This window comes from Nyctereutes procyonoides, unplaced genomic scaffold, assembly GCF_905146905.1.
Source record: "Nyctereutes procyonoides isolate TBG_1078 unplaced genomic scaffold, NYPRO_anot_genome, whole genome shotgun sequence".
NCBI lineage: Eukaryota > Metazoa > Chordata > Mammalia > Carnivora > Canidae > Nyctereutes > Nyctereutes procyonoides.
Genome location: NW_026575024.1, coordinates 31086568 through 31111317, shown reverse-complemented (window position 1 = coordinate 31111317; position 24750 = coordinate 31086568). Strand labels below are relative to the sequence as shown.

The following is a 24750-nucleotide window of genomic DNA, read 5'->3' as shown; positions in this document are numbered from 1 at the left end:
AAATCAGGTTACCAAACTGTGCTATTTGTTTTTGTTTTTGTGTTTGGTTTAAGATTTTATTTATTTATTTATTTATTTATTTATTTATTTATTTATTCATTCATTCATTCATTCATTCATGAGAGACACAGAGACAAAGGCAGAGGGAGAAGCAGGCTCCCTGCAGGGAGCTGGATGTGGGACTTGATCTCAGGACCTCCAGGATCATGACCTGAGCCACAGGCAGACGTTCAACTATGGAACCACCCAGGTGCCCCTCTGTGGGGTCTCTTATAAGGGCACTAATCCCATTTGTGAAGGAGAGCCATCCTCATGAATCATGCCCAAAGACCCCACTTTCTAATGCCATCACATTTCAGGTTAGGATTTTAACATATGAATTTGGGGAGACACAATCATTCAGACCGCAGCAGTGACATTAAGTGTACCCACAGCGTTGTACAACCATCACCAGTACTGTCTCCAGGACTTTCCCATCATCCCACACAAAGACTATCCGTTAGACATTAACTTTCCATTCCTGACCCTCGAGCCTCTGGTAACCTCGATTCCACGTACTGTCTGTGTGAATATGCCTATTTTAGGTATCTCATAGAAGTGGAACCCTTCGATAACTGTCTTTTTTTTTTTGGAATAATCTTTTTACTTTTCTATATTTTTAAAATAAAAAAAATGTTTGTTTTACTTAGGTCATAAAAAGGAAAGAAAGAGAAAGCCCTGTGATGGAGTGGTGGGCGTGTTTTGGTCCCAGTGGTTTCTTTTCTTCTTTTTTTTTTTTTAAGATTTTATTTATTTATTCATGAGAATACACAGAGAGAGACAGAGGCAGAGACACAGGCAGAGGGAGAAGCAGGCTCCATGCAGGGAGCCTGATGCGGGACCGGATCCCAGGTCTCCAGGATCACGCCCTGGGCTGAAGGTGGCGCTGAACCGCTGAGCCACCCGGGCTGCCCAGGTCCCAGTGGTTTCATTCCAGGCAGGGCCACGTGGTCCCGGCCACTGTTCACGCCCCTGCCATCCTCACTTGGGGTGGGGGCTGGGGGCTGGCCTCCACGTCAGCCTGGCAGGGCAGGCCTGCGACCAGGCACTGACGAATGCCGCCTCCTGGCCTCGGAGCTGACCGCAGGTGGCTTGCTGGTTGCTGGCAGTTGGGCCCCAGGCCTCAGGCAGTGGCTTCTGTGGTGGGTTTGCGTGGGAGCACTTGGGGTTCAGCGTGCCTTGAACCTCAGAGCTGTCCTGCAGTGAGTGAGGTCCAAATCACGTAGAGGTGGCTTGTTGAGACCATCTTTCTTGAAGAGACTGAGAATAACATCCTCAGTATTTCAATTTCAAGCATCCTTTGTGTGTTCCAGATCCTGGGGCTCAACTGGCCCTGCTAAATCCTCACCATGGCGGCTGTGGGTATGGCTCCCGAATATTCTGTCCACAGGCAGAGTGGCCCGGCTGGCATGCAGGGTGGACTTCAGCTGGTGGGGTTCATGAGGCCTCAAGTGCTCCGGAGAGATGGGTGGTATCCTGAGGTAGTTGGCACCCTCTTCCTGAAGCTCCAGATGGGATCTCACAGTTGATCATAACAGACATTTGAAACAAGGGATGCTTTCTTGTGTACATGACAAGATAACCCGGGACACGGTGCAGTGGGCTGGGGGGCAGGGGAGATGGTGTGTATGCTCAGGTTGAGTCTGAGGTAAAAGGGGGTTGGGAAGTTTCGGGACCCAGAAGTAGGAGACTGGGTTGTGTGGCTCTGACGTCACGGGAGTGGATCAAGTGGCTTCTCAATGGGGCACCTTGTTCTGTGAGAAAAGCTTTACATTCCTTGGAAGGGGAGCTCCCAGAAGGGCCTCTCCAGCGAGTCAGTGTGAGGATTTAGGTGTGGGAGGGACAGACTCGCCCACTGGACTCTGGAAGTTTCTTTACCTGGCTCTGCCTGTTTTCTCTCTGTCCAGTGGGAGGCTGCTCTTTTAATTCTAGACAGTCGGCGAAGTGTAAAGATTTTACAGAAATGGCCTTTGAAGCCCATTTTGAGAAGTTCTGTGTTTCATGGGGCTGATTTTTCTTTAGGGTCAGTCGGCTGGTCGCAGGGCAGGCAGAGGAGGGTGTGGACGTGGTTTTGTTCAAAACTCCCTCAGCCTCCTGGAAATGCTCTGGAAACCCCCAAATGAGCAGCCTCCCCTAGGAAGGGCCTGAGATCTGCTGTGTGGGGGTGAATTCTTCCACACATGGGGTGTTAAGGAAATGAAAGGAGGGTGGTTGTAAGATGCCCCCCAATGGCTGCCCCAGGGGAGGGCTGAGTGCACGCTAGATCCTTCCTTTCCTCTCCCCTCCTGACTGCTTCTAAAGTGCAAGGAACCTGTTCATCTTGGCTGGGAGTAAAAGTGGGGAAGGGGTCGGCGGGATGGGGGTGGGGGATGCCTGTGAACCTGGCTCTCGGGGTTTCCAGTCCTGGCCCCAGGTAGCCAGGAGCAGAAACCCCAAGATCTCTGCACACAAAGCTCGATCTTAGCCTATAGCACCAAAAAAGGAAGAGCTGCTGGGGTTCCCTGAGGAAGGGGAAGTGAGGTCAGAGATGAGTCTCGGAGAAATCACTCAGTAAACAGGAAGAGTGGCCAGAAAGAAGCCTGTGCTTGTAGGAAGTGGGGAGCTGGAGGCGGCCCCCCCTCACCTGCCTGGCTAGGTCAGTACGTCCCTGCAGAGTTGAGACTGACTCCAGACCGCACAGGCACTGATACAGGCCTTGGGCCCTCCCTGTGGAATGGGGCTTCATCTAGATCCCATAATTATTGGGCTGGAGGAAAGCTGAATTTGCCCTTCCCAAGGTAGACCATGAAACTGACCTATAAAATAGCCCTGGTTTCAAGAGATGCAGGTCAAGAAGTGCTTCCTCTTGTTTGCCTTACTAGGGCCACTCTGGCTTCCACCTGCTTCCCACTCCTTCCTCAGGCCAGCTCAGCCATACAGAAGTTTGCACATTGCTGAACTTTAGCCCATGGGTGGGGGGAGTAGTCTTGGCAAGAACTCTCTGGTTGAAGGTGTTGAAGAGGCTGCTATAGGGAGGCAGGGCCTTCCTTGGTCGATCTGTTGAATTGGAAGATTGGCTTTCTATACCTCTGGTTCCTCTGAGCCAGAGTCTAAATTCTATACACACACACACACACACACACACACACACACACACACACACACAGAGCTTTTTCTGTCTGGAGTGTTTTTACTTCCTTAATGCCTTATTATTATTGGTTTTTGTCCTGCTCCAACACCCTAGTTCTCTGATATGAGATTAAGGGCCTTTGGGTTTCTTTCTAAAAATCCATCCAAAAGGTCAAAAACTTGTGGACACTGGTGGGACTTTTCTGTAAACAAGGAGTGGCTCATCCGGGCCTGTGAAGTGATTGGGTGAGTACTAGTGGTGATTTCCCAGGTCACTCACCTGGCCACCACCCGCTGGTGGTGAGTGAGAGGCATGCCCTTTCTGGAGGGAATCCTAGGACCAGTTCCTCAGAATGGCCCCAGCCACACTGGGGGCTCAGATCTGTGCACAGAAGGCCTGAGCAGAACGGGCCAGGGTCCCAGTTTGGCAGTGGAAGAGCCAGGGCTTGTCAGATCAAGCTGCCTGCAGGGAGCCTGGCGTAGCTGGAATCTCAGCTTCGCATCTGGATGGTCCGGGCAGGGACTGCCTCCTGGGATGGGCGTCAGCAGGGCCCTCGTGCCTGTCATCAGTCAGGCCCCAGGCTTTTTATGGGTTGGGGGAGCAGGTGGTCTGTGGGACCATTGAGCGTGAGGGGTGGGTAGCTCATTCTTTGGACAGAGGGTAGATATGACTTGTGGTGTGTGGCACGGTGACATTGCAGGTGCCTGGGTCCATGGCCCGGGTCTCTATCCCTGGTCCCTGCACGGTCTGCTCTATGGACATCCTGTCCGTGCAGCCATTCACTCACTTGCCTTCCTTCCCCAGATCCCCCGGGGCCCGCTGGGGCTGGCAGCCGAAGCCTGCCTGTTCCTGCCTGCCCTGCTCAGGGTCCCCCATATCCAGTGCTTGGCCAGGGCACCACAGACAGGGCAGTGGGCTTCATGTCGGCTCTGTGACCTGGGACAAGTTGCCTAACCTCTGGGACCTTCTGTTTCCTCATCTGTCAAATGGTGAAGATAAAGCATTCCCCATGGGTTCTTTCTTGTAAGGGACAAAGAAAAGCTTCTAGAGCCTGGTTACTGGCACTGCCAGCCTCACTTGGGAGCTTGCTTGTTAGGACTGCACATCCTCAGCCCTCATCCAAAAGGACTGAATCAGAAGCTGGGGGAGGGGGGCGGTTGGGGGGGGGGAAAGGAATATGTACCTAATGAGCCCTCCAGGGGCTTCTGGACTCCAGTGTGAGAACCACTCCTCTAGGATATGGCTGGGTCAGTTGAGTTTTAGCTGAAAACTTTTTTTTAAAAAAGATTTTATTTATTCATGAGAGACACAGAGACACAGGCAGAGGGAGAAGCAGGCTTCCTGCAGGGAGCCTGATGTGGGACTCGATCTCAGGACCCCGGGATCATGACCTGAACCGAAAGCAGATGCTCAGCTTCTGAGCCACCCAGGTGCCCCATTAAAACTCTTTTTTTTCCCCTTCAAAGCAGAGGGTTCTGCTTTGCAAGGATTCGCAGGGTCCCAGGTTTGACCCCAGCACCACCTGCTCCAGAGTGTGTATTTTGGGCAGTTCTTTGGCTTGCTTGTGCCTCATTTGCTTCATCTGCAAAAATGGGGATATTAAGGTTTCTCCATAGGTTTGTTGTGGGGACTAAATAAGCCAAAGCAGATATTAGGTCGCCCACAGTAAACTCTCATTTATGGTAGCTGTTATTCACTTCCGGTGTTTTATTATTAGCACAGTAATAATTTTGTGATTGCTCTGTTCCTGGTTTGTGGGGGCAACAGGTGTCAAAGTGCCTCCTGAGACTAGACTTCTGCTAGTTCTCTTGAGCTATGCTCTTTCATTTTTTTTTAAGATTTTATTTATTTATTCATGAGAGAGACACACACACACGCACAGAGGCAGAGACACAGGCAGAGGGGGAAGCAGGCTTCAGAAGGGAGCCCGATGCAGAACTCGATCCTGGGACCCCAGGATCACGCCCTGGGCCGAAGGCGGGTGCTAAACCGCTGAGCCACCCAGGGATCCCCGAGCTATGCTCTTTTCCACCTGCCAACCTCTTACCAAGTAAGAGGTTCCACTCCCCCTTTCCTGATGCTTAGCATGCTTTTTGGGTGGGGATTAGCAAAGCCTTTTATTCACAGTTAAATGTAAAGCTGAGAAAGAACAGCATACACTCAGGACACTTGACCTTAGCTCCCCTTTTGGTGGTGTTTGGTGCCAGATGCTTTCTGAGTGGAGTGACTGGGGGAGCTGTGTGGCTGGGTCACTGGGGGTCAGAGGAGGTACATTCAGAAAAGGGAGGATCAGTGAGGTGAACAGGTCCCACAGAGGACCTGGGCCTTGCCAACCAGCAGACCTTTTATTGAATAAAGGTGGAAGGTAAAGTGTGCCATTTCCTTTCTGAGCAGCCTGAATTTTGCCCATGTCTTGGACAGGTTCAGGTTCAGGAACCAGGAGGTGGTATCTCTGGTAATCTCTAGAACTTGGCAGGGTCCCAGGCCACAGCTCTAGTCTCCTTCCTCATGTGGTGCAATAGGGCTGGGGTTTCCTGTTTGCCATCGACGCTCCTTCCTGCCCCTATACCAAGGGGCTGAAGTACACAGGGGTCAGCCCTATCTCCTCTGTCACTGCTTGGTTACAAAGCAGAGTCCCTCAGGAGACCTGATGAGGTAGTCTTTAGCACTATAGTATGAAGTACTGTATAGGATAACTTTCTACTCCAACCCAGGAGCTCCAGATTATTTCGTGCCTCCCCCCCCCAGCCCGCAACACTGACGGCAGTGGCAGAGCAGGACTCAGAGAAGATGTGGGGACAGGCCCCAAAAGGGGAAGCTGTGGGCCTCCAGTGAGCATTTCCTTTGTTTCTAGGGCCCTGGGCTTGCTTCCTGGCTTCTGTGGTGTGGTGGTGTCCTGGTTTGCATGATGGAGGCCCTTTGCATCAGCTAGCTCTGTCCTTGCATTCACTGACCCTTTGGGATGCTCTCCACTGCCCTCTCACCCCTTTAAAATATTAGTATTGGGGAGGGGGTTGCTGAAGACCCGGCTCAGTTTGCTTTTAGAAAATTCTATTCCGGGCAGCCCAGGTGGCTCAGCGGTTTAGGGCTGCCTTCAGCCCAGGGTATGATCCTGGAGTCCCAGGATTGGTCCCGCATCCGGCTCCCTGCATGGAGCCTGCTTCTCCCTCTGCCTCTGCCTCTGTCTCTGCCTCAATCTCTCTCTGTCTCTCATGAATAAATAAATAAAATCTTAAAAAAAAAAAAGAAAGAAAATTCTATTCCTTCCATCCCTGAAAGGCTGCTTTGAGATGAATTTGAGGGCACCTGAGTTACTCAGTCACCTGAGTTACGAGATGAATCCCTATCAGATCTCTAGGTCCTTCTCAGCTCTGATTGTATATTGGCACCACCTGGGAAGGCCATAAAAATGCTCATGCCTAGGCCCCTTCCAGAGGGTCTGATGTAAGGGGTAGGGGTTGCAGTTTGGACATCAGGAATCTTAAACCAACCCCCCTCACCCTCCTCCTCCCCCACCCATCCTCACCCAGGGAGAGTCTGATGAGCATCTAGAATTAGAACCTCTGAGCTGTTGGGTGTCTCGAGGCCAGCTGCTTCTCCTTCCCGCTCTGGTTTCTGCTGAGGCCTTGCAGACTGCATGTCCCTCCCATTGGTCAGAGGGTGGCTCTGTGGGGTTTGCCCCTCTGGGAATTTGTGGAAAGCCTCCCTTCCCTGAACCTGCTTTGTTTTCCTAACTGAACTTAGGGACTGGGGCTGCCTGGGTCCTGTCAACTGGCTGTTGCCCCCGAACCTTCCCATCCCACCCCTGTTGCCAAGGTCAAGCCTGGCTCCTGCTGGGCCACCAGGAAGACCGTGTAGGAAACAAAGTGGGGTTCTTGGTCTCCTCTGGACTTTCCTGCCAGGGTGTTGCCAACCTTTCTGTCCTGTGTTTGCCCTTCTCCCTCTGGGGACTTACCAGTTGATTCATAAGATGAGAGCCTCGGCCCTGCAGGCTGGAACAGGAACTGTAGGGAATAGCCGGCATCTCAGGGCTGCTGAGGCCACATGTACCTTGGGGTGCTCTCCAGGCACACAGAAAGGGAGGAGGGCACTGGAGTTTGGAGGAGCCCAAAGCCCAGACATAGGAGATTTTGTTCTCTTTGAAGGGAGCTTTGAATGCCTCCTCCCGCCTCCTTGAACTTCTAGAGTGCCTAATATTTGCCTTCCTCCCCAGAAGCCAGACTGGTGACTTCCAAGGGCTGGTGTGGCCCCTCATTTATTCTTGGGGGGATTGCTGGAGACACAGAGGGAGAGGGTCTGTGGAAGGGAAGAGGGAGGGGTCCCTTCATGCCACAGCTGCAGGGCTCTGATTGGGCCAGGGCTCTGGCACAGCTGCTTCTCCCGGCTGGAGGGTGGGTGGGAGAAAGTGGATTGCTTGTGAATCTCTCTTTTTTTTTTTAAGATTTTATTTATTTACTCATCAGAGACACACAGAGAGAGGCAGAGACATCGGCAGAGGGAGGAGCAGGCTCCCTGTGGGGAGCCTGATGCGGGACTTGATCCCAGGAGCCTGGGATCACGCCCTGAGCCAAAGGCAGATGCTCAACCACTGAGCCACCCAGGTGTCCCTGCTTAGTTGCTCCTGAGTCCAGAGAAGGGTCTCCGTGGGACAACGCCTGGGAAATTCAACTCTCACCTCCCCAGGGCAGCTCTCAGCCCCAGACAGCCTAGATGGGGGTACAAAGGCAGGCCAGCCTGTCTGAAGGGGGGACGACTCTGTGGAGTTACCCCCACCACAGAGCCCCCAGGATCAGGCTGTGGCTGGACTCCCACAGAACCCTGCTCACTGAGCACTGTCCTGCTTCCCTCACTTGCTTACACATTTCTCTTGGAGATGCTTCCTCAGTAACTCAGGTGTCCCCAAAAATCCTTGTTTGTGGCCTGCTTCTAGGAGTCCTCTTGCCTGAGACATCAGTAATCCACTCCCTCCCTTGAGAATGTAGTGATAATGGGAAGATTCACAGGGGAGAGGCACAGGCTGGGGGCTGGGGTCCAGAAAGGGGACGCTCCAGGCCAGGAGGTGAAAGAAACACCAGAGGGATGGTTTCTGCGTGGTGCTAAGTGCTGTGAAGGACAGGCTGAATGTGAGCACCTGTCCCCTGACACTGCCCAGGGGCAGCGGGGATACTTTGAAGGGGTGGCTAAGTTTTGGATAAGGGTCTAGGGAGCATGTGAGTTTGCTTGGGTCTGTAGAGGAGCACAGGTGTACTCACAGAGCTTGAAAAGCAGGCCCAGAAAGTTCTCTGTGGCTGGGATGTCATCACCTCCAATGGCTTTTAGGAACCTTCCCATTGTCAAAACGTTGTCTTGGATCTTAGGGAAGGTTGTACAAGCAGGAAGTAATGGAGGGGGTCTCCCTGTGAAACACACTAGGTTCCACTAGCAAGGCACATGGTACTTCCCAGGCGTTTGATGGAGCCAAGGAGAGTCTCGAACATTCTGCCAAGGCATGAAGTCAGTGCCAGAAGGAAAGACTGACTAGCTGGTGGCCCCAGTGGGTCTCCAACGTGACTGAGGCCTGGGAGGCCCATGTCCCAACCTGGCAAGCCCAATGACACACACATCTCCAGATATTTTAGCAGACATGCTTCCATATATATTTTGCCTCTCAAAGTCTTTTTCTACAGGAAAGTTGTACTGATTTAGAATTCTTGAGGGGTGAAGGACTGTGTTCCTATGGGGTAGGAAGGTTTAAATATGATACAGGCTTCCAAAAAGCAGCTCCACGTTAAAAATTATTTTTTATGAATAATTAATAATTATTTTTCTATAAAATATGTGTCTTGTGTCAAAGTCATCCTTTCATTTGGGTCCCTTTCTCTCCCTTCTTTTTGAGTGGGGAGCTGTGAGCTGTTTCAGTTCTGTGTCTGAGATGCTGGCCCACAAGGGAAGCCCCACCTGCTCTCTCTTCCTTAAAGAGTTGATACCACTTTCGGTGTTCTCAAGGCACCGTGGAAGCGTTGCTTGTAAATGATTCTCACAAGGCATTTTGGAGTCTCGGAGTCCTCCATAAATTCTTTTTTTTTTTTAAAGATTTTATTTATTCAGGAGAGACACACACAGAGGCAGAGACAGAGGCAGAGGGAGAAGCAGGCTCCATGCAGGGAGCCCAAGGTGGGACTCGATCCCAGGTCTCCAGGATCACGCCCTGGGCTGAAGGCGGTGCTAAACCGCTGAGCCACCCGGGCTGCCCTCCTCCATAAATTCTTGGTAATATCAGAGAAGGCAGAAGAGTTGGAACCAGCCATCTGAACAAATCCCTCACTCCAAGGCTGCAGATTTTGGCAGGCGCCCTGGGAGGAAGTGTCCCACGGAATGTACATTCCGGCCCCATCAACCATCTTCCTCTGACCCTTCCTTATGTGAGGAACAATACTCTGTTTAAGGAATATCAGACTGAACTCTAAATTTCCGGCCCTTTGTTAGCTTTGCTGCTGTGTTTGCCTTAAAGTGAATGTCCATTTAGCTGGTTCCCCTGCCTCCCGCCGCCCAATTGTACCCCGCCAAACCCCAACTGATTGGAAGTAGCCCGTGATTTGTGGTGCTGGTTGGAAAATTTCTGAAGAGAGATGCAGATGTTTTCCTTGAGACAGACAAAGAAGGGATTGGGTCCTAGAATCAGTTACCTATAGTTTTAATTCAACAATGTGGTAGACTTTAAGTATTTTTCCTAAGACTCCTAACTCAAGATTTGAAAAAGTAAGAAAAAAAGTGGGGAGAAGTTCAGGTTGGAGATAAAGATTGGGCAACATGAGCCAGTAGGTCTGATGGCCTTGCTAAGATCACCCAACAGGTAGCAATGGAACCTTGGAGGATCCTCATGTTTGGGCCATCAGACTACTTGAGTTATACCAATCTGGCAAGTAAAAAAAAAAAAAGTGATTAAGGAGGTTGGACATCTTTTCATAAGTCTATTAACTATTTGTATTTATTTTTCTGTGAATTAACTGTTCATATTCTTTGCCCAATTTCCTATTGGGTCTAGAATCTTTTTCTTAGGGATTTATTAATTTTACAAATTAGGGGATCCATGGGTGGCTCAGCGGTTTGGTGCCTGCCTTTGGCCCAGGGTGTGATCCTGGAGTCCCGAGATCGAGTCCCACATCAGGCTCCTGGCATGGAGCCTGCTTCTCCCCCTGCCTGTGTCTTTGCCTCTCTCTCTCTTCCTCTCTATCATGAATAAATAAATAAATCTTTAAAAACATTTTTTTTTTACAAATTAGTGGCCTTAGCCCTTTGTCACATATATTATAAATGTTTTCTCCCAAAACACATTTCTCCCAAAAAACATTTCTCCCAAAAGTCATTGACTTTTGACTTTGGATAGGGAAAAAAATTTTTTTCTAAACAGAAGTTGGAAATTTTTATAGATTGGTTCCATTTCTTTTTTTTGTTTGTTTTCAATTGTGCATTCTGGATTTTGGGTCCTTCATAGGAAAATTTTTCCCACTTCAAGTTTATATATATCCTGTGTTTCCTTCAAGCATTTTATGTTTTAATGCTTAAATTTTTTATTCATCTATGATATCTTTTGGTGGAAGGAGTAAGGGACCTAGCTTCCCCAGCTTCCCCTTTCCAAAGGCCAGTCATTTGTCCAACAACATTTAAAATAAGATTTTATTTATTTATTCCTGAGAGAGAGGCAGAGACACAGGCAGAAGGAGAAGCAGGCTCCATGCAGGGAGCCTGAAGCGGGACTCGATCCCGGGACTCCAGGATCATGACCTGAGCCAAAGGCAGAGCTCAACCACTGAGCTACCCAGGTGTCCCACCAGCAACATTTTAAAAATTAATCTGTCTTTCTCTTACTATTTAGAAATGCACCCCACATTCTATGTTCCCAAATATATTTGGGTCTATTTCTGTATACCATATTGTTTCATTGATCTGCCTATTTTTTCTCAAGTACCAACTAGTTTTAATAACTGTAGAGAAGACTTAAATTCTCTAATTGGCATGCTCAGTAGATTTAAGAGGGTGTGCTATCAAAGGGAATTGTCTTAAGAACAGGACAGACTGCTTTCAGATGCAAAACAAAATTACTAAATTATAGCTTACGATGGAGGCAGTGAACAAAAGAGAGAGTCCTGCAGAAAATCTGATCTATGAATTAGAAGATTAGCTGCAGAATTAGAAGGAAAAGAAGGAGATGGAAGATTATGAATAAAAGTGATGTGATTCTTGGGGGATGGGAGCAGGGATGGAAGGACGGATGGGTAGATGGACAGGCATAGGCCGGGCACTGCTAATCTGATTTCTGCACCAGCCAGGCTGTGGAATTGAATTGGCTGAGGTTCCCCCATGACTGCTCACAGGTTGCTCCGGGTTTTCTTCCTTGGGCTCCTACCACCAGCTTCTGGCTCTGTTGACCAGCCTCCTTTTCAAGGCACCTTATTCTCTTGGCTTCCAGGGCAACGTGTCTCCCTCCTCTTCCAGGGACTTTTATTCCTCTGCCCATCATGGACCTACTGGATGCATGAGAGCCCTGCTCCCTCAGCCCTCTATGCTTTCCTGCCTCCCTCGCTGGGAGCTCCATGCTGTCACCTTCCTGGGCCACAGACCTGGCTGTGCTTGTTGTCATCTGCACCAGAGGGTTCCATGGGCATGTCTCAAAGCCAGCCCATGTTCCTCAACTTGGCACATGTGAACGTGGCGCTACTCCTGTGTCGCCGTCCTCACCAGCAGCAGCCTGGGCAGCATCCTGGACTCTACTTCTAACCCCACGGCGAACCTGGCAGCAGGCCCTTTCCCAACCTTTTTATTGGTGCATCACAACTTTTCCCTCCACCTCTTTAAACCCTGCAGACATGTGACTCTGCCCCATCGCCCTCCCTGGGTCAGGCCCCCCGCACCCTCCCCCTGCCTCTGTTCTCTTCCACAATCCCTTCTCAAAGTAGGCAGGATGGGGCAACTGGTCCGAAGTTCAAGTGCGGTCACACTCTCCTCTTGTTTCCGTGTGGCCACTGTAAAAGTGATGCTAGACGGGGTGGTTTAAAACAACAAATTGATTCACACGTTCTGGAGGCCAGAGGTCTGACATCGGTTGGTTTCCTGGGGCCCAAACCCAGGTGTCAGGAGGGCCTTGAGGGGAAAATCATTTGCTTGCCCTTCTGACCAGGCGAGCCTCGTTCCTTAGCTCATGGCCCCTCTCTGCATCCCCATCCAGCATGGTACCCCCCCGCACCCCCCAGCTGGGGTCAGTGTGCCAGAAGCTCCCTCTGCCTCTCTTACAAGGACGCTTGTAATTACATTTAGGGCTCGCCCAGGTAACCTAGGATCATCTCCCCATTTCAAGGACCTCAATTTAATCACACCCAAGGGGGGCCCTGTACCATATAAGGTAACACTCAGAGACTCCAGGCATAGGACCCTAGTATCTTTGGGACCTTTATTCAGCCTACCACACCTCCCGTGGTACCTCAAACTCCTCGATGTGGTCAAGGTCTCAGAAGGGCCCCGCCGCATCTTGCACAGCTCTGGGGTGCATGCTTCTTCCAGCTTGACTACTCTGCCCTGCACTTTTCCAGCTCCACCTCATCCCTGAGGTCTCAGCCTAGAGCTCACTTCCTCCAGCATGCCCCTGGGACCACCCCGCCCCCAAGTCCAGATTAGGTGTCCTTCTGTGTGCTGTCATAGCACCTGCTTTCCTTGCTAGAACAATCTCCTCTCCATCTCCTATTACATTTTGAGGGCAGGGCTGTGCCTGGTCATTTTGCTGTTGAATCACCATCAGTAAATGCAAACGTGGCACGTTAGGCACACAATAAATGTTAAATGTGGAAATTTAAAGATACATAGAAAGGGTACTTTCTTTTTTAAAATTTAAATTCAATGTAGTAACATAATCTGTATTATTATTTTCAGGGGTAGAGTTTAGTGATTCATCAGTTGCACACAACACCCAGTGCTCCTTATATCATGTGCCCTCCTTAATGCCCATCACCCAGTTACCCCATCTCCCCACCTCCTGCAACCCTCAGTTTGTTTCCTAGAGTTAAGAGTCTCTTATGGTTTGCCTCCCTTTTGTTTTGGTCTTAGAAAGGGTACTTTAAAAACAAATGGGTACTCATCAGTTATGGGTAATTGTTATTATTTTTTTTTTTTAAAAGCAACTTTCTCACCAGTCTGATTCTCTTTCCTTTTTCCTCCTCCCCCTCCTCCTTTTTTTTTTTTTTTTTTTTTTGCAGGGATCCCTGGGTGGCTCAGTGGTTTGGCGCCAGGGCATGATCTTGGAGTCCTGGGATTGAGTCCCACATTGGGCTCCCTGCATGGAGTCTGCTTCTCCCTCTGCCTCTGTCTCTGCCTCCCACCCCCACCTCTCTCTGTGTTTCTCTCATGTATAAATAAATGGAATCTTAAAAAAAAAACACATACATTTATTATCTTAGGGTTCTTTAGGTCAGTAGCTATGGGGGTCTCACTGGAATAAAATCAAGGTGTCAGCAGGGCTTTGTTCTTTTCTAAAAAACCCAGGGAAAAATACATTTGCTTGTCCTTTTAAGCTTCTAGAGGCCACCATATTCCCTGGGTTGTGCCCTTCTTCCTCTAGCTTCAAAGCCAGCAACAGCAGATTGTGTCCTTTTCATGTTGTATCACCATCACACTGGCTTTTCTGCCTCCCTCTTCCATTTTCTTTTTTTTTTTTTAATTTTATTTATTTATTCATGAAAGACTCAGAGAGAGGCAGAGACACAGGCAGAGGGAGAAGTAGGCTCCATGCACCGGGAGCCCGATGTGGGATTCGATCCTGGGTCTCCTGGATCATGCCCTGGGCCAAAGGCAGGCGCCAAACTGCTGCACCACCCAGGGATCCCTCCATTTTCTTTTATATCATGGCGAAATACGCATAAAATATGTATCAACTTCATCATTTTTAAGTGCACAGTTCAGTGGCATTAAAGATATTCGCATTGTTGTCCTAGCAACCCCCCATCCATCCACAGAACTCTTAAGGTTGCAAAATGAAAACTCTACTTGTTGAACACTAATTCTCCCTCTGCCCCAACCTTGGCAACCAACTTTCTACTTTATGCTTCTATGATGTTGATGCTTTGAAGACTTCCTATTAGTGGAATCATACAGTATTTGTCCTTTGGTGCCAGCTGATTTCACTTAGCAGAATGTCCTCAAGGTTCTTCCATGTTGTAGCACATGTCAGAATTCCCTTCTTTTTTAAGGCTGCATAATATTCCATGGGATGTGTCTACCATGCATTGTTACTCCATTCATCTGTTGATGGACACTTGAGTGGCTTCTATATTTTGGCTGTTGTGATTAATGCTACTATGGACATGGATGTATAAATATCTCTTCAATATCCTACTTTCAATTCTTTTGGATACATATCCAGAAGTGGAATTGCTAGATCATATGGTATTTCTATTTTTAACTCTTTGAGGAGCTGCCATTCTGTTGTTCATAGTGGAAACACCATCTTACATTCCCACCAATAGTGCACAAGGGTTCCAATCTTCCCACATCCTTATTGACACTTGTTATCTCATGTCTTTTTATTGTTAACCATTCTAACAAAAATATGATGATATCTCATTGTGGATTTGACTTGCATTTCCCTAATGATTCTGATATTGAACATATTTTCATGTGCCTGTTGATCATTTGTATGTCTTCTTTGGGAAGGTGTCTACTTAGGTCCCCTGCCCATTTATTAATTGGATTATTTGGTTTCCTTTGCTATGGAGTTCTATGTGTTCCACATATAATTTGGATATTAACCCATTATCAGACATATGGTTTGTGAATATTTTCTCCCATTCTGTAGGTTGCCTTTTCATTTTGCTGATTGTTTCCTTTGCTGTACAGAAGCTTTTTAGTTTTATGTAGTCCCATTTATTTATTTCTACTTTTGTTGCTCATGATTTGGGTGTCATATACAAAAAATTGTTGCCAAGACCAATGCCAAGGAAATCTTGTTCTGTTTTCTTCTTCAGAGTTTTACAGTTTCAGGTTTTACATTTAAGTCTAATTCATTTCAAGTTAATTTTTAAAAAGGTAGGCTGCATACCCAACATGGGGCTTTAACTCATGATCTCAAGAGTCATGTGCTATACCAGCTGAGCCAGCCAGGTGCCCCGCAAGTTAATTTTTGTGATTGGTATAAGGTAAGAGTCAAATGTCATTCTTTTGCATGTGAGTTTCCAATTTTTCCAACATTCATTGAAGAGACTGTTCTTCCCCCATTGAATATTCTTGGCTTTCTTGTCAAATATTAATTATATGTGCATGGGTTTATTTCTGGGCTCTAAATTCTGTTCCATTGGTCTATGTGCCAGCATCATACTGTTGGGGTTGCTATAGCTTTGTAGTACAGTTTGTAATCAGGAAGTGTGATGCCTCCAGCTTTGTTCTTTCTCAGGATTGCTTTGGCTATTTGAATTCTTTTGTTGTTCCATATAAATTTCAGGATTATTTTTTCTGTTTCTGTGAAAAATGCCACTGGAATTTTGATTATGGGATTATGTTGATCAAGAGATGACGTTGGGTAGCATGGACATTTTAACAATGGTTTTCTGATCCATGAACATGGGATATCTTTCCATTTATTTGTATTTTTTTTCAATTTCTCTCATCACTGTCATTTAACTTCCAGTGTACAGATCTATCACAAACTTGGTTAAATTAATCCTATTTGGGCAGCCTGGGTGGCTAAGCAGTTTAGTGCCACCTTCGGCCCAGGGCCTGATCCTGGAGACCTGGGATTGAGTCCCATGTCGGGCTCCCTCCATGGAGCCTGCTTCTCCCTCTTCCTGTGTCTCTGCCTCTCTCTCTCTCTCTCTGTATGTGTGTCTCTCACGAATAAATAAATAAAATCTTTAAAAAATTAATCCTATTTTATTATTTTTGATGCTATTTAAATAGGATTTATCTCTTTATCTCTTTTTCAGTTTTGCTGTTAGTATGTAGAAACACACTGATTTTTGCATGCTCATTTTGTATGCTGCACCTTTACTGAATTCCTTGATTAAGCCTAACAATTTTTTGGTAGAGTCCTTAGGATTTTTTAAAAATTTTATTTATTTATTTAGTTGAGGGAGGGGGTGGGGAGAGAGAGAGAGAGAGAGAGAGAGAGAGAGAGAGAGAGAGAGTATGCACAAGCCAGGGGAGAGACAGAGGGAGAGAAGCAGACTCCCCACTAAACATAACCCTGAGATCATGACCTGAGTTAAAATTAAGAGTCAATGCTTAACTGACAGCCACCCAGATGCCCCATGAAGTCTTTAGGATTTTCTATATATAAGATCATATTATTGCAAACAGAGACAATGTTACTTCTTCCTTTTTGAATTGAATGCCTTTTATTTACTTTTACTGTCTGATTGCTCTGGCAAAGATTTTCAGTACTGTGTTGAGTAGGAGTGGTGAGAGTGGGCACCCTTGTCTTGCTCCTGGTCTCAGAAGAAAAGTTTTGTTTTTCACCCTTGAGTATGATGTTAGCTGTGGGCTTGTCATATCTGGCTCTGTGTTATGATTAAGGTACATTCCTTCCATACTTAACTGGTTTGAGTTTTTGTTGAAAGGATGTTGAATTTTGTCAAATGCTTTTTCCACATCTGTTGAGGTGATCATCTGTGATTTGCATGTGTGGAACTATCCTTGTATCCCAGGGATAAATCCCACTTGATCATGTTATATGATCTTTTTCATGCACTGTTGAATTTGATTTGTTGAGAATTTTTACATTCACACTCATCAGGTATATTGGCCCGTGGTTTTCTTTTCTGGTAGTATAAGGATACCTGGTTATAAGGATATCAGAACAACGCTGGCCTCATAAAATGAATTTGGGAATGTTCCCCCTCTTCAGTTTTTTGAAAGTGTTTGAGAAGGACTGGTATTGATTCTTCTTTAGTGGTTGGTAGAATTCACCATTGAAGCCATCTAGTCCTGGGCTTTGCTTTGCTTTTCAAAACCTGCGAGGTTTTTGATTACTAATTCAACCTTACTCATTATTGGTCTATTAGATTTTCTTTTTCTTGATGACTCAGTCTTGGTAGGTTATATGTTTCTAGGAACTTATTTTTCTAGGTTATCCAATTTGTTAGCATATAATTGTTCATAGTAGTCTCTTAAGGTCCTTTTTATTTCTCTGGTGTCAGTTACAATGTCTCCTTTTCATGTCTAATTTTGTTCATTTGCGTTTTCTCTTAATCTAGCTAAAGGTTTGTCAATTTTGTTTATCTTTTCTAAAAACCAGCTAGGGGATCCCTGGGTGGCTCAGAGGTTTAGCGCCTGCCTTCGGCTTAGGGCATGATTTATTTATTTTATTTATTTAAATAAATAAAATCTTAAAAAAAAAACAGCTTAGTTTCATTTATCCTCTCTATTGTTTTCCTGGTCCCTCATTTATTTCTGCTCTGATCTTTGTTATTTCCTTCCTTCTTCTAATTTAGGGCTTAATTTATTCTTTTTCTAGTTCCTTGAAGTTGTTTATTTGGGATCTTTCTTTTTTCTTAATGTGGGTATTTATTGCTATAAAAGTTCCCTCTTAGAACTGCTCTTGTTGTATCTTATAACTTTTGGTGTATTTCCATTTTTGTTTGTTTCCGGATATTTTTTGCTTTAATTTTGATTTTCTTTTTGAACCATTGGTTGTTTAGGAGTGTGTTGTTCAATTTCCACATATTCATAGATTTTCCAGTTTTCCTCCAACTGTTGATTTCTACTTTCATACCATTGTGGTCAGAGAAGACACTTGATATGGTTTCAGTCTTCTTAAATTATGAAACTTTTCTGTGTAATTTATTTTGAAATGCACAAAAAATAAGGTGGATTGGGGCAGCCCCGGTGGCTCAGCAGTTTAGCGCCACCTTCAGCCCAGGCTGTGATCCTGGAGACCCATGATCGAGTCCCATGTCAGGCTCCCTGCATGGAGCCCGCTTCTCCCTCTCTCTGTGTGAGACAGAGCCTGTGTCTCTGTCTCTGTCTCTCTCTCTCTCTGTCTCTCATGAATAAATAAATAAAATCTTTTAAAAAAAGGTGGATTGTTGACTAGATAAAGGAGTGTAGAGCTGGACGGATGTGTGATAAAGAAGGATAGTAAGCATTAAGGGTAGAATAGCCATACACACATGGCTGTTCATTGTGTTATTCTTCATCTTTACATTTGAAAATTCTCATAATAAAATGTTGGAAAAAACTTTTGGGTAATGCTATTACCCAAAGAAAGCTGATCCTTCATTCATTCATATACAGATATACATATGCCCGAGGTTCTTAACTGGGGGCAGTTTAGCCCATAGGGGATGCTGGGTAATGTCCAAAGACCTTTTTGATCGTCATGACTGGGTGGTGCTGCTGGCATCTAGTGGGTAGAGGCCAGGGTGCTGCTAAATATCCTCCAATGCACAGGACAGCCCCCACAACAAAGAATGATTTACTCCCAAATGTCAGTAGTGCTGAGGTTAAGAAACCCTGACATACATATTTGAATATCTGAATATATATATACATTCATATAAATGTATGTATATGCATATTTTATACTTACATATATATATTTTTGCTTACATATATTTTAAACAAAATTGAACTCATGGTTTTCATAATGTATTATCATTTTCCCAGGTAATAAATTGCCTTTTTAACATGATTATATTTTAATGGCGATTATAGATGTATATGCTTGATTTATTGAGCCCAGCTCTATTTGGGCATTTTTAGGTGGTTGACCAATCCTTAGTGTACTATAGTCAAATTTGAACCTTCCCAGTCAGACAAATCTCTATTCTGTGTTGTGAAGATCTCTTCAGGGAAGACTCATTGGTCACCCTTGGGACCACCTTGGGTGTCAATATTCTTTGTGACTGGAGCATTTGTTCTGAGGCTGTCCAAGGGTTGTCATCTCTCTTTTGGGTGTTTTTTCCCCCAGAGGCTGTGGTAAGCAGAGACAGCAGCCAGCAGTGTGATATCTCACCAACGCTGGGTTAGCCCAAGCTGCGGATCTGGGGTGGCAACAGAGAGTCATGTGTCCCCTCCCCTGGCCCAAGTTCTGCTGAGTTCCTTAGGACCCAACTTGACTTTGACCTGTGTCTTTTTTCAAATATAGGTCTCCCTTTCTGATGAAAAGAGAACAGAAGAATGGACTATAGTCACCAAACCTCCCTAGTCCCATGTGGACAAGATAAATACATCTCCAAGTAAGATTTTTTACTTTAGTCTTATGTCCTCAGTGGCCAGTCCACGTGGATGGAAGCCCCTGGCAGAGGAGCTTCTTCTGTACCTGCTGACAGGGGCTTCTGTGTGTGACAAGTAGTGAAGCAGCTGAGTGTGAACAAGTGAAAGCATAGCAGGGTTGGTGTTGTAGATAAAAATATGACCCCAGAGACTGGCCATGGGCAGCAAATAAAGGAGACCTTCAAGACACAGCACTTTTGGGGGCTCAAGAGAGATGGTGTCCTAGAGGACTTCCAAGAAGAGGAAGTAATGGCGGCTGCCCATTGTGCTGTCTATTGGGGTCCTCTGAGGGAGTCCCAGCTGACTTGTGTCCCTGTGCTGCTGGGGTCCTGACTAAAATGGGCACAGGTGCCCCTGAATAGGAGACAGTTTCATTGCTTTATATGCACTAAAAATCTCTTGAGCTCATATTTTTTGCCAATGTGAGCCAAAATGGATGTTTTAAAATTATAAGTTTGAGGACATATTTTTATGTCCAGAAGAGAGATTTGTTCATACTGACTGCTCTCTATCTGAACTGAATGTTTAACTTATCTGAGACCAAATTGTTTTAATTCCTTTACACATATTTGGCCATATACAGACACACAGTTGTGTGAACTATGGATCGTTCCTATCTCTTCCCTGAGGGATTGCCCCGGGGACCTCCACTGGCCAGTAATTTTAGATCTGTGTGTTCAAAAGTACCAAACAGCTTTTGTGTTAGGTTATTTGGAGTCACATTTTTCACTAATTCATTTAGGCTTGCATAGAATTACTCTGATTCTTCTAGGTTTAACTTGTCAGGAGCTTCTTGGAATTTCAAGCCCGCGTTGACCTCTCGTGTGGCCCCAAATTGCTGCATTGAGTGGCTGGATTCAGAGAAACCAAGCTTTGTGGCCTCTTGCCTGAACATAGGCAAAAGCACACGGCGACCTCTTCAAGGCCCTCATTTCCTGGCTCTCTTGCGCTAGCATGCACTTTCAGATAAAACTTGAGCAGTTTTTTCTTAGGTTTGATGAGGGCTTCTCCTGATCACAAAGGTGGGAAGTCCTTGCTCCCTCCTGTTCAGTAGAGGTGTGTTTCCAAGGCCCCACCTGGCAACCAGGGGATTTAACAGCTAAGGAGACCTGATACAAGGCTTCAGAGGGACATTTGCAAATTAAGAAATTTTTTAAAATTTATTTATTTATTTTAAAGATTTACTTATTTACTTATTTGGCAGAGAAAGAGAAAGAGAGAGAGAATAAGCAGGGGGAGTGGCAGGCAGAGGAAGAGGGAGAAGCAGGCTTCCCACTGAGCAGAGAGCCCAATAGGGGGCTCGATCCCAGGACCCTGAGATCATGACATCTGAGCCAAAGACAGATACTTAACTGATTGAGCCACCTAGGTGCCTCTAAGGTCTATTTATTTAAGCACCCAACATGGGGCTTGAACTCATCACCCTGAGATCAAGAGTCACATGCCCCTCCCACTGAACTAGCCAGGCATAACCCCCCCCCCAATTTTTTTTTAAGTAAACTGAAAGAGCACTTAGAATAGAATAAAGAGATAAAAAGTCGTAGAACAGCATATTGCCAGGGCCCAGAATCCCCTCATATTCCCTTGTGGTACTGTTCCCAAGGTGAGCTGCTCTCCTGAATTCGAGCACCCATTTTAACTTGATATAAAAGACATCATATAATACATGGCCTTTGGTCTCAGGCTTCTTTTACTCAACATAATGTCTGTGAGTGTCATACGTGTTGTGTGCCACTCATTCATATTCTTGTTGCTGTGTAATATTCCATTGTGTGGCTACAGCTCCCTTTATTCGTCTGCTCCACTGTCGATGGAAGTTTTTTTTTTTTAAGATTTTATTTACTTATTCATGAGAGACACACAGAGAGAGGCAGAGACATAGAGGAAGAAGTAGGCTCCCTGTAGGGAGCCCGATGGGGGACTTGATCCCAGGACCCCAAGATCACGACCTGAGCCAAAGGCAGACACTCAACCACTGAGCCACCCAGGTGCCTGAATTCGTAAGTTTTTTAACATGCCATAAGGTCATGTCTATGAAGCATAAGTCAATAGGTCCAGACAGACCTGTCCCTTTTAAATTTCTGAAAAGCCTAGAAGTCTCATGAAAGCCTGCAATTGTCCTGATCTGACTCACAGCACCCGTGACAGAGAAAAGAGTGTCGAGGCCAGAGAAACCTTGTCTGTGGACTTAATAGTGTGTTTGCCTCTAGGAATCTGTGCCTTATTGAGGACTGTGTATGTGGCTTGAGTTTGGAGAGTGTTGTCAGAGCTGCCAGCCTTTGTCGGCTGGCACGGCCTGCCTTGCTTTGCTGGAGGTGTTCCTTACACTCAGTCTGTTCTAGGTGGGGTCTATTCTTGACCTGGATCCTGGGGAAAGATGAGGCTGTGTGTGTGTACATGTGTGTATACATACGTGTGGGCAGACACCCGGGCTGGGTGAGAGGTCAGGTTAAAGGTGAGAAAAGAGGGAACAGCTGCATTACAAGTGGCTTCAGCTGAGAATGTTACACCTATTGTATTTTTCCCCTTAGGAACGAACTTCTCCTGCACCTGAAGACCTACAATTTGTACTATGAAGGCCAGAATTTGCAACTCCGACACCGTGAGGTAAGGAGTCCCTGGGGAAGGCCTGTAGGCTGGCCCAGTCTGTGTCCATGTCTCCAGGGTCTAGGGGTTCCTGCTTGTCCTGTCCCCTGAGTGGCCCCTCATTTAAGGTGTTAGCGGGAGTCCCTGGAGTTCTTTGGAAGGAGATCCTAGGCTCATTTCATTCTAAAGAGGTTGAGCTTTTCTGTTCCAGAGACATTCCTGGGGATGTGAGGCTGGGCTAGCATCTGCTTCAGAGGGGGTCCTCCCCTCCCGTGGCTCTCAAACAGGCTTCTTCTTGGGCAATTCAGGAATCTTACCCAGGCCTCTGTGTTTACACCTCTGGGCCCACGTCTGACAGCTGCAGCAACTGGGCAAGTCGTGTCAGCTCTGTGTGGAAACACTTGGCCCCTCCCCAAAGCAGTGGTCTTCCGAGGGTCCCTTCTTGGGATGCTCTTTACTCTCTATGCAGTTTTCCCCAGCCCCCATCCCGAATCTAACTTACTCATCCCATATCCATTTCTATAAAGCCTGTTATCAGGTAGATGGTGAGTTACATAGGAGCCAGGTAGGGTAATTTATACTCAAGTGTTCTAGACTGATAAGATATGTGTAATACCCTTCCAAACACATTTTCACATTATCAAGCCATGGTGATTTAATCCATAGAAACAGATATCAGATGGTAGAATTTCAGCTACTCAGGCAGGCTGGTTGGGGAGAGTATGTGAGACGCAGTGGCTTTCTCTGTGTCCCTCAAACCAGTCCACGTAGACAAAGTCCTACTTTGGGTCAAATTCTGTCCTAAAATTATGTGATGTAAAAGTAGTGATGCTAGGCTTAACCAGCCTAGAAGACCATATATATATATAACCTGTTCTTAAAGCCTTTCCCCCTAAAATTCCCACATGCCTGAAAGTTCTTCTACTCCTCTCCTGCCTTCTTTTGTTCTCCCCTCCCTTGCTGGGAATAATTCTGGGATCCCAGTCATTGGGCAGGTGTCATCTTGATCCATACGGCTGTCCTGAAGACGTGGCTGTGGCCCAGGTCTAACGTCTGTGGGTTTTTCTGAGACTTGAGAAAGAAGGCCTGACCCTTTTAGGCATTGTCCTTAAAGCTTCTCCTAATGAGTGGCTGGGCCATTCGAAAGATTTTGGTCCTTGGACAGCTTTTCTGCCGTGTGTCCTATAGAATAAATTTTCAGAATGCTCTAGGATTAAATAGAGACTCATTATAATAAATGAGATTCATTTCTTTGAGATAAGACATGCAGATACCCTTAGAAGGGTCTGACATTTAACTTGTTAGCAATCAACAACCCTTGAGTATAAATTTGGAATTCTTGGAGGATTTATTCACCTCTTGGAGAGCCATAATGTAGCACATTAGCTAATTAAAGGCTCTGGAAAGTTGTGCTGGTAAGAAATCTGATTAACATATCATCTCCCAATTCATGATCAACTTGATACCCTTTTTAAGGTAACAGTTGATCTGCTCGAGGAGCTAGTATTCTGTAGGATAAACTTGGGGAAATGTTACTTGAAATCTCCTTCAGCCAGCAGGTCAGATTGCTAAACATATGTTATAGCTTAAGACATACCACTTTCTGTGGTAGGGGAGGGGAAGGTAGCTAATTCAAGCATTTAGCTCTGGTTTCCGTTAGCAAGGCTAGTCTCCCTTCCTCTAAGAGATGTATTTTTCTTCCTTTAAAGTAGAAAACCAAAAAGCCCTATTTTTATAATTTACACACATGTACTTGGTTTTCAAAGCAACTTCTGTGTTGACCTGTGAGGTTGTCTTCAGGGCAGTCGAGGTAGTTGGCAATGGGGTGTATCTGGGAGCTGGGCTGTGTGTATAACTAGGGTGCGCCCAGCCAGGATATGTCACAGGAGTTGTCAGTTGTCCCCCAGCACAGTGCTGGCTTCTGCAGGGTCTTCTGGGCTGGCTCACCATGCTGACTGCTTTGTGGGCAGGAGGAAGATGAGTTCATTGTGGAGGGGCTGCTGAACATCTCCTGGGGGCTGCGCCGGCCCATCCGTCTACAGATGCAGGATGACAATGAGCGCATTCGCCCCCCACCATCCTCTTCCTCCTGGCACTCTGGCTGTAACTTGGGGGCTCATGGGTGAGTGAGGAGAGACGGGACTGGGGGTGACTGGGAGTGTTTGGGGGTCCTGTTCTTAAATGACCCCGAGCAGGTATATGCCACTTCCTTCCAGCAAGCCTTGACTCGAGCTCCCATTCTCCCCACCTGCGCTGTGCACCTGTTCTGGGCTTAGGAGGAGGAGGAGGGAGCAGATGTGGGTGTGATTGGGCCACCATGCCTGTCACTGCAATCATGGTGGGGAGAGTCAGAGGGGAGAAGCGCCAAGACCTGGCTGCAGCGTGTCCTCCCTCATGGAAAATTCCCAAGTCTCTCAGGGGTATCACTAGTGGCCAACCAGGCCTCATCTGAATATTTCTAGTGGGAGGTTTTTTTTTTTAAGGTTTTATTTATTTATTTATGATAGACACACAGAGAGGCAGAGACACAGGCAGAAGGAGAAGCAGGCTCCCTGTGGGGAGCCCGATTTGGGACTCAATCCCAGGACCCCAGGATCATGACCTGAGCCAAAGCCAGATGCTCAACCACTGAGCCACCAGGCGCCCCTAAAGCCCTCCATATCCTGGGGAAATCTGGAAGAAGAAAAGGTCCAAACCACTCAAATGGGGTCAGCCAGGGGGCTGCTTCCCTCAGGCCACACTTGGAGCTTGGTGGCAGTGTGACAGTCCGCAGTCTGGGAGGC

At 46.6% G+C, this 24750-nt stretch overlaps 1 protein-coding gene across 7 annotated transcripts in view; it reads left to right on the top strand.

Annotated features, from left to right (window-relative positions):
- The window catches only part of RASSF2 (Ras association domain family member 2), a 40904-nt gene that overhangs the window by 5535 nt on the left and 10619 nt on the right, over positions 1 to 24750 (top strand). For all 7 annotated transcript variants that reach the window (XM_055305648.1, XM_055305619.1, XM_055305678.1 and 4 more), the window contains 3 exons: positions 19254 to 19344; positions 21913 to 21988; positions 23938 to 24089. In XM_055305648.1, coding sequence (XP_055161623.1) covers positions 19286 to 19344; positions 21913 to 21988; positions 23938 to 24089 — 287 coding nt within the window. In that variant the 5' untranslated portion in view covers positions 19254 to 19285. The remainder of the gene's footprint in view (positions 1 to 19253; positions 19345 to 21912; positions 21989 to 23937; positions 24090 to 24750) is intronic.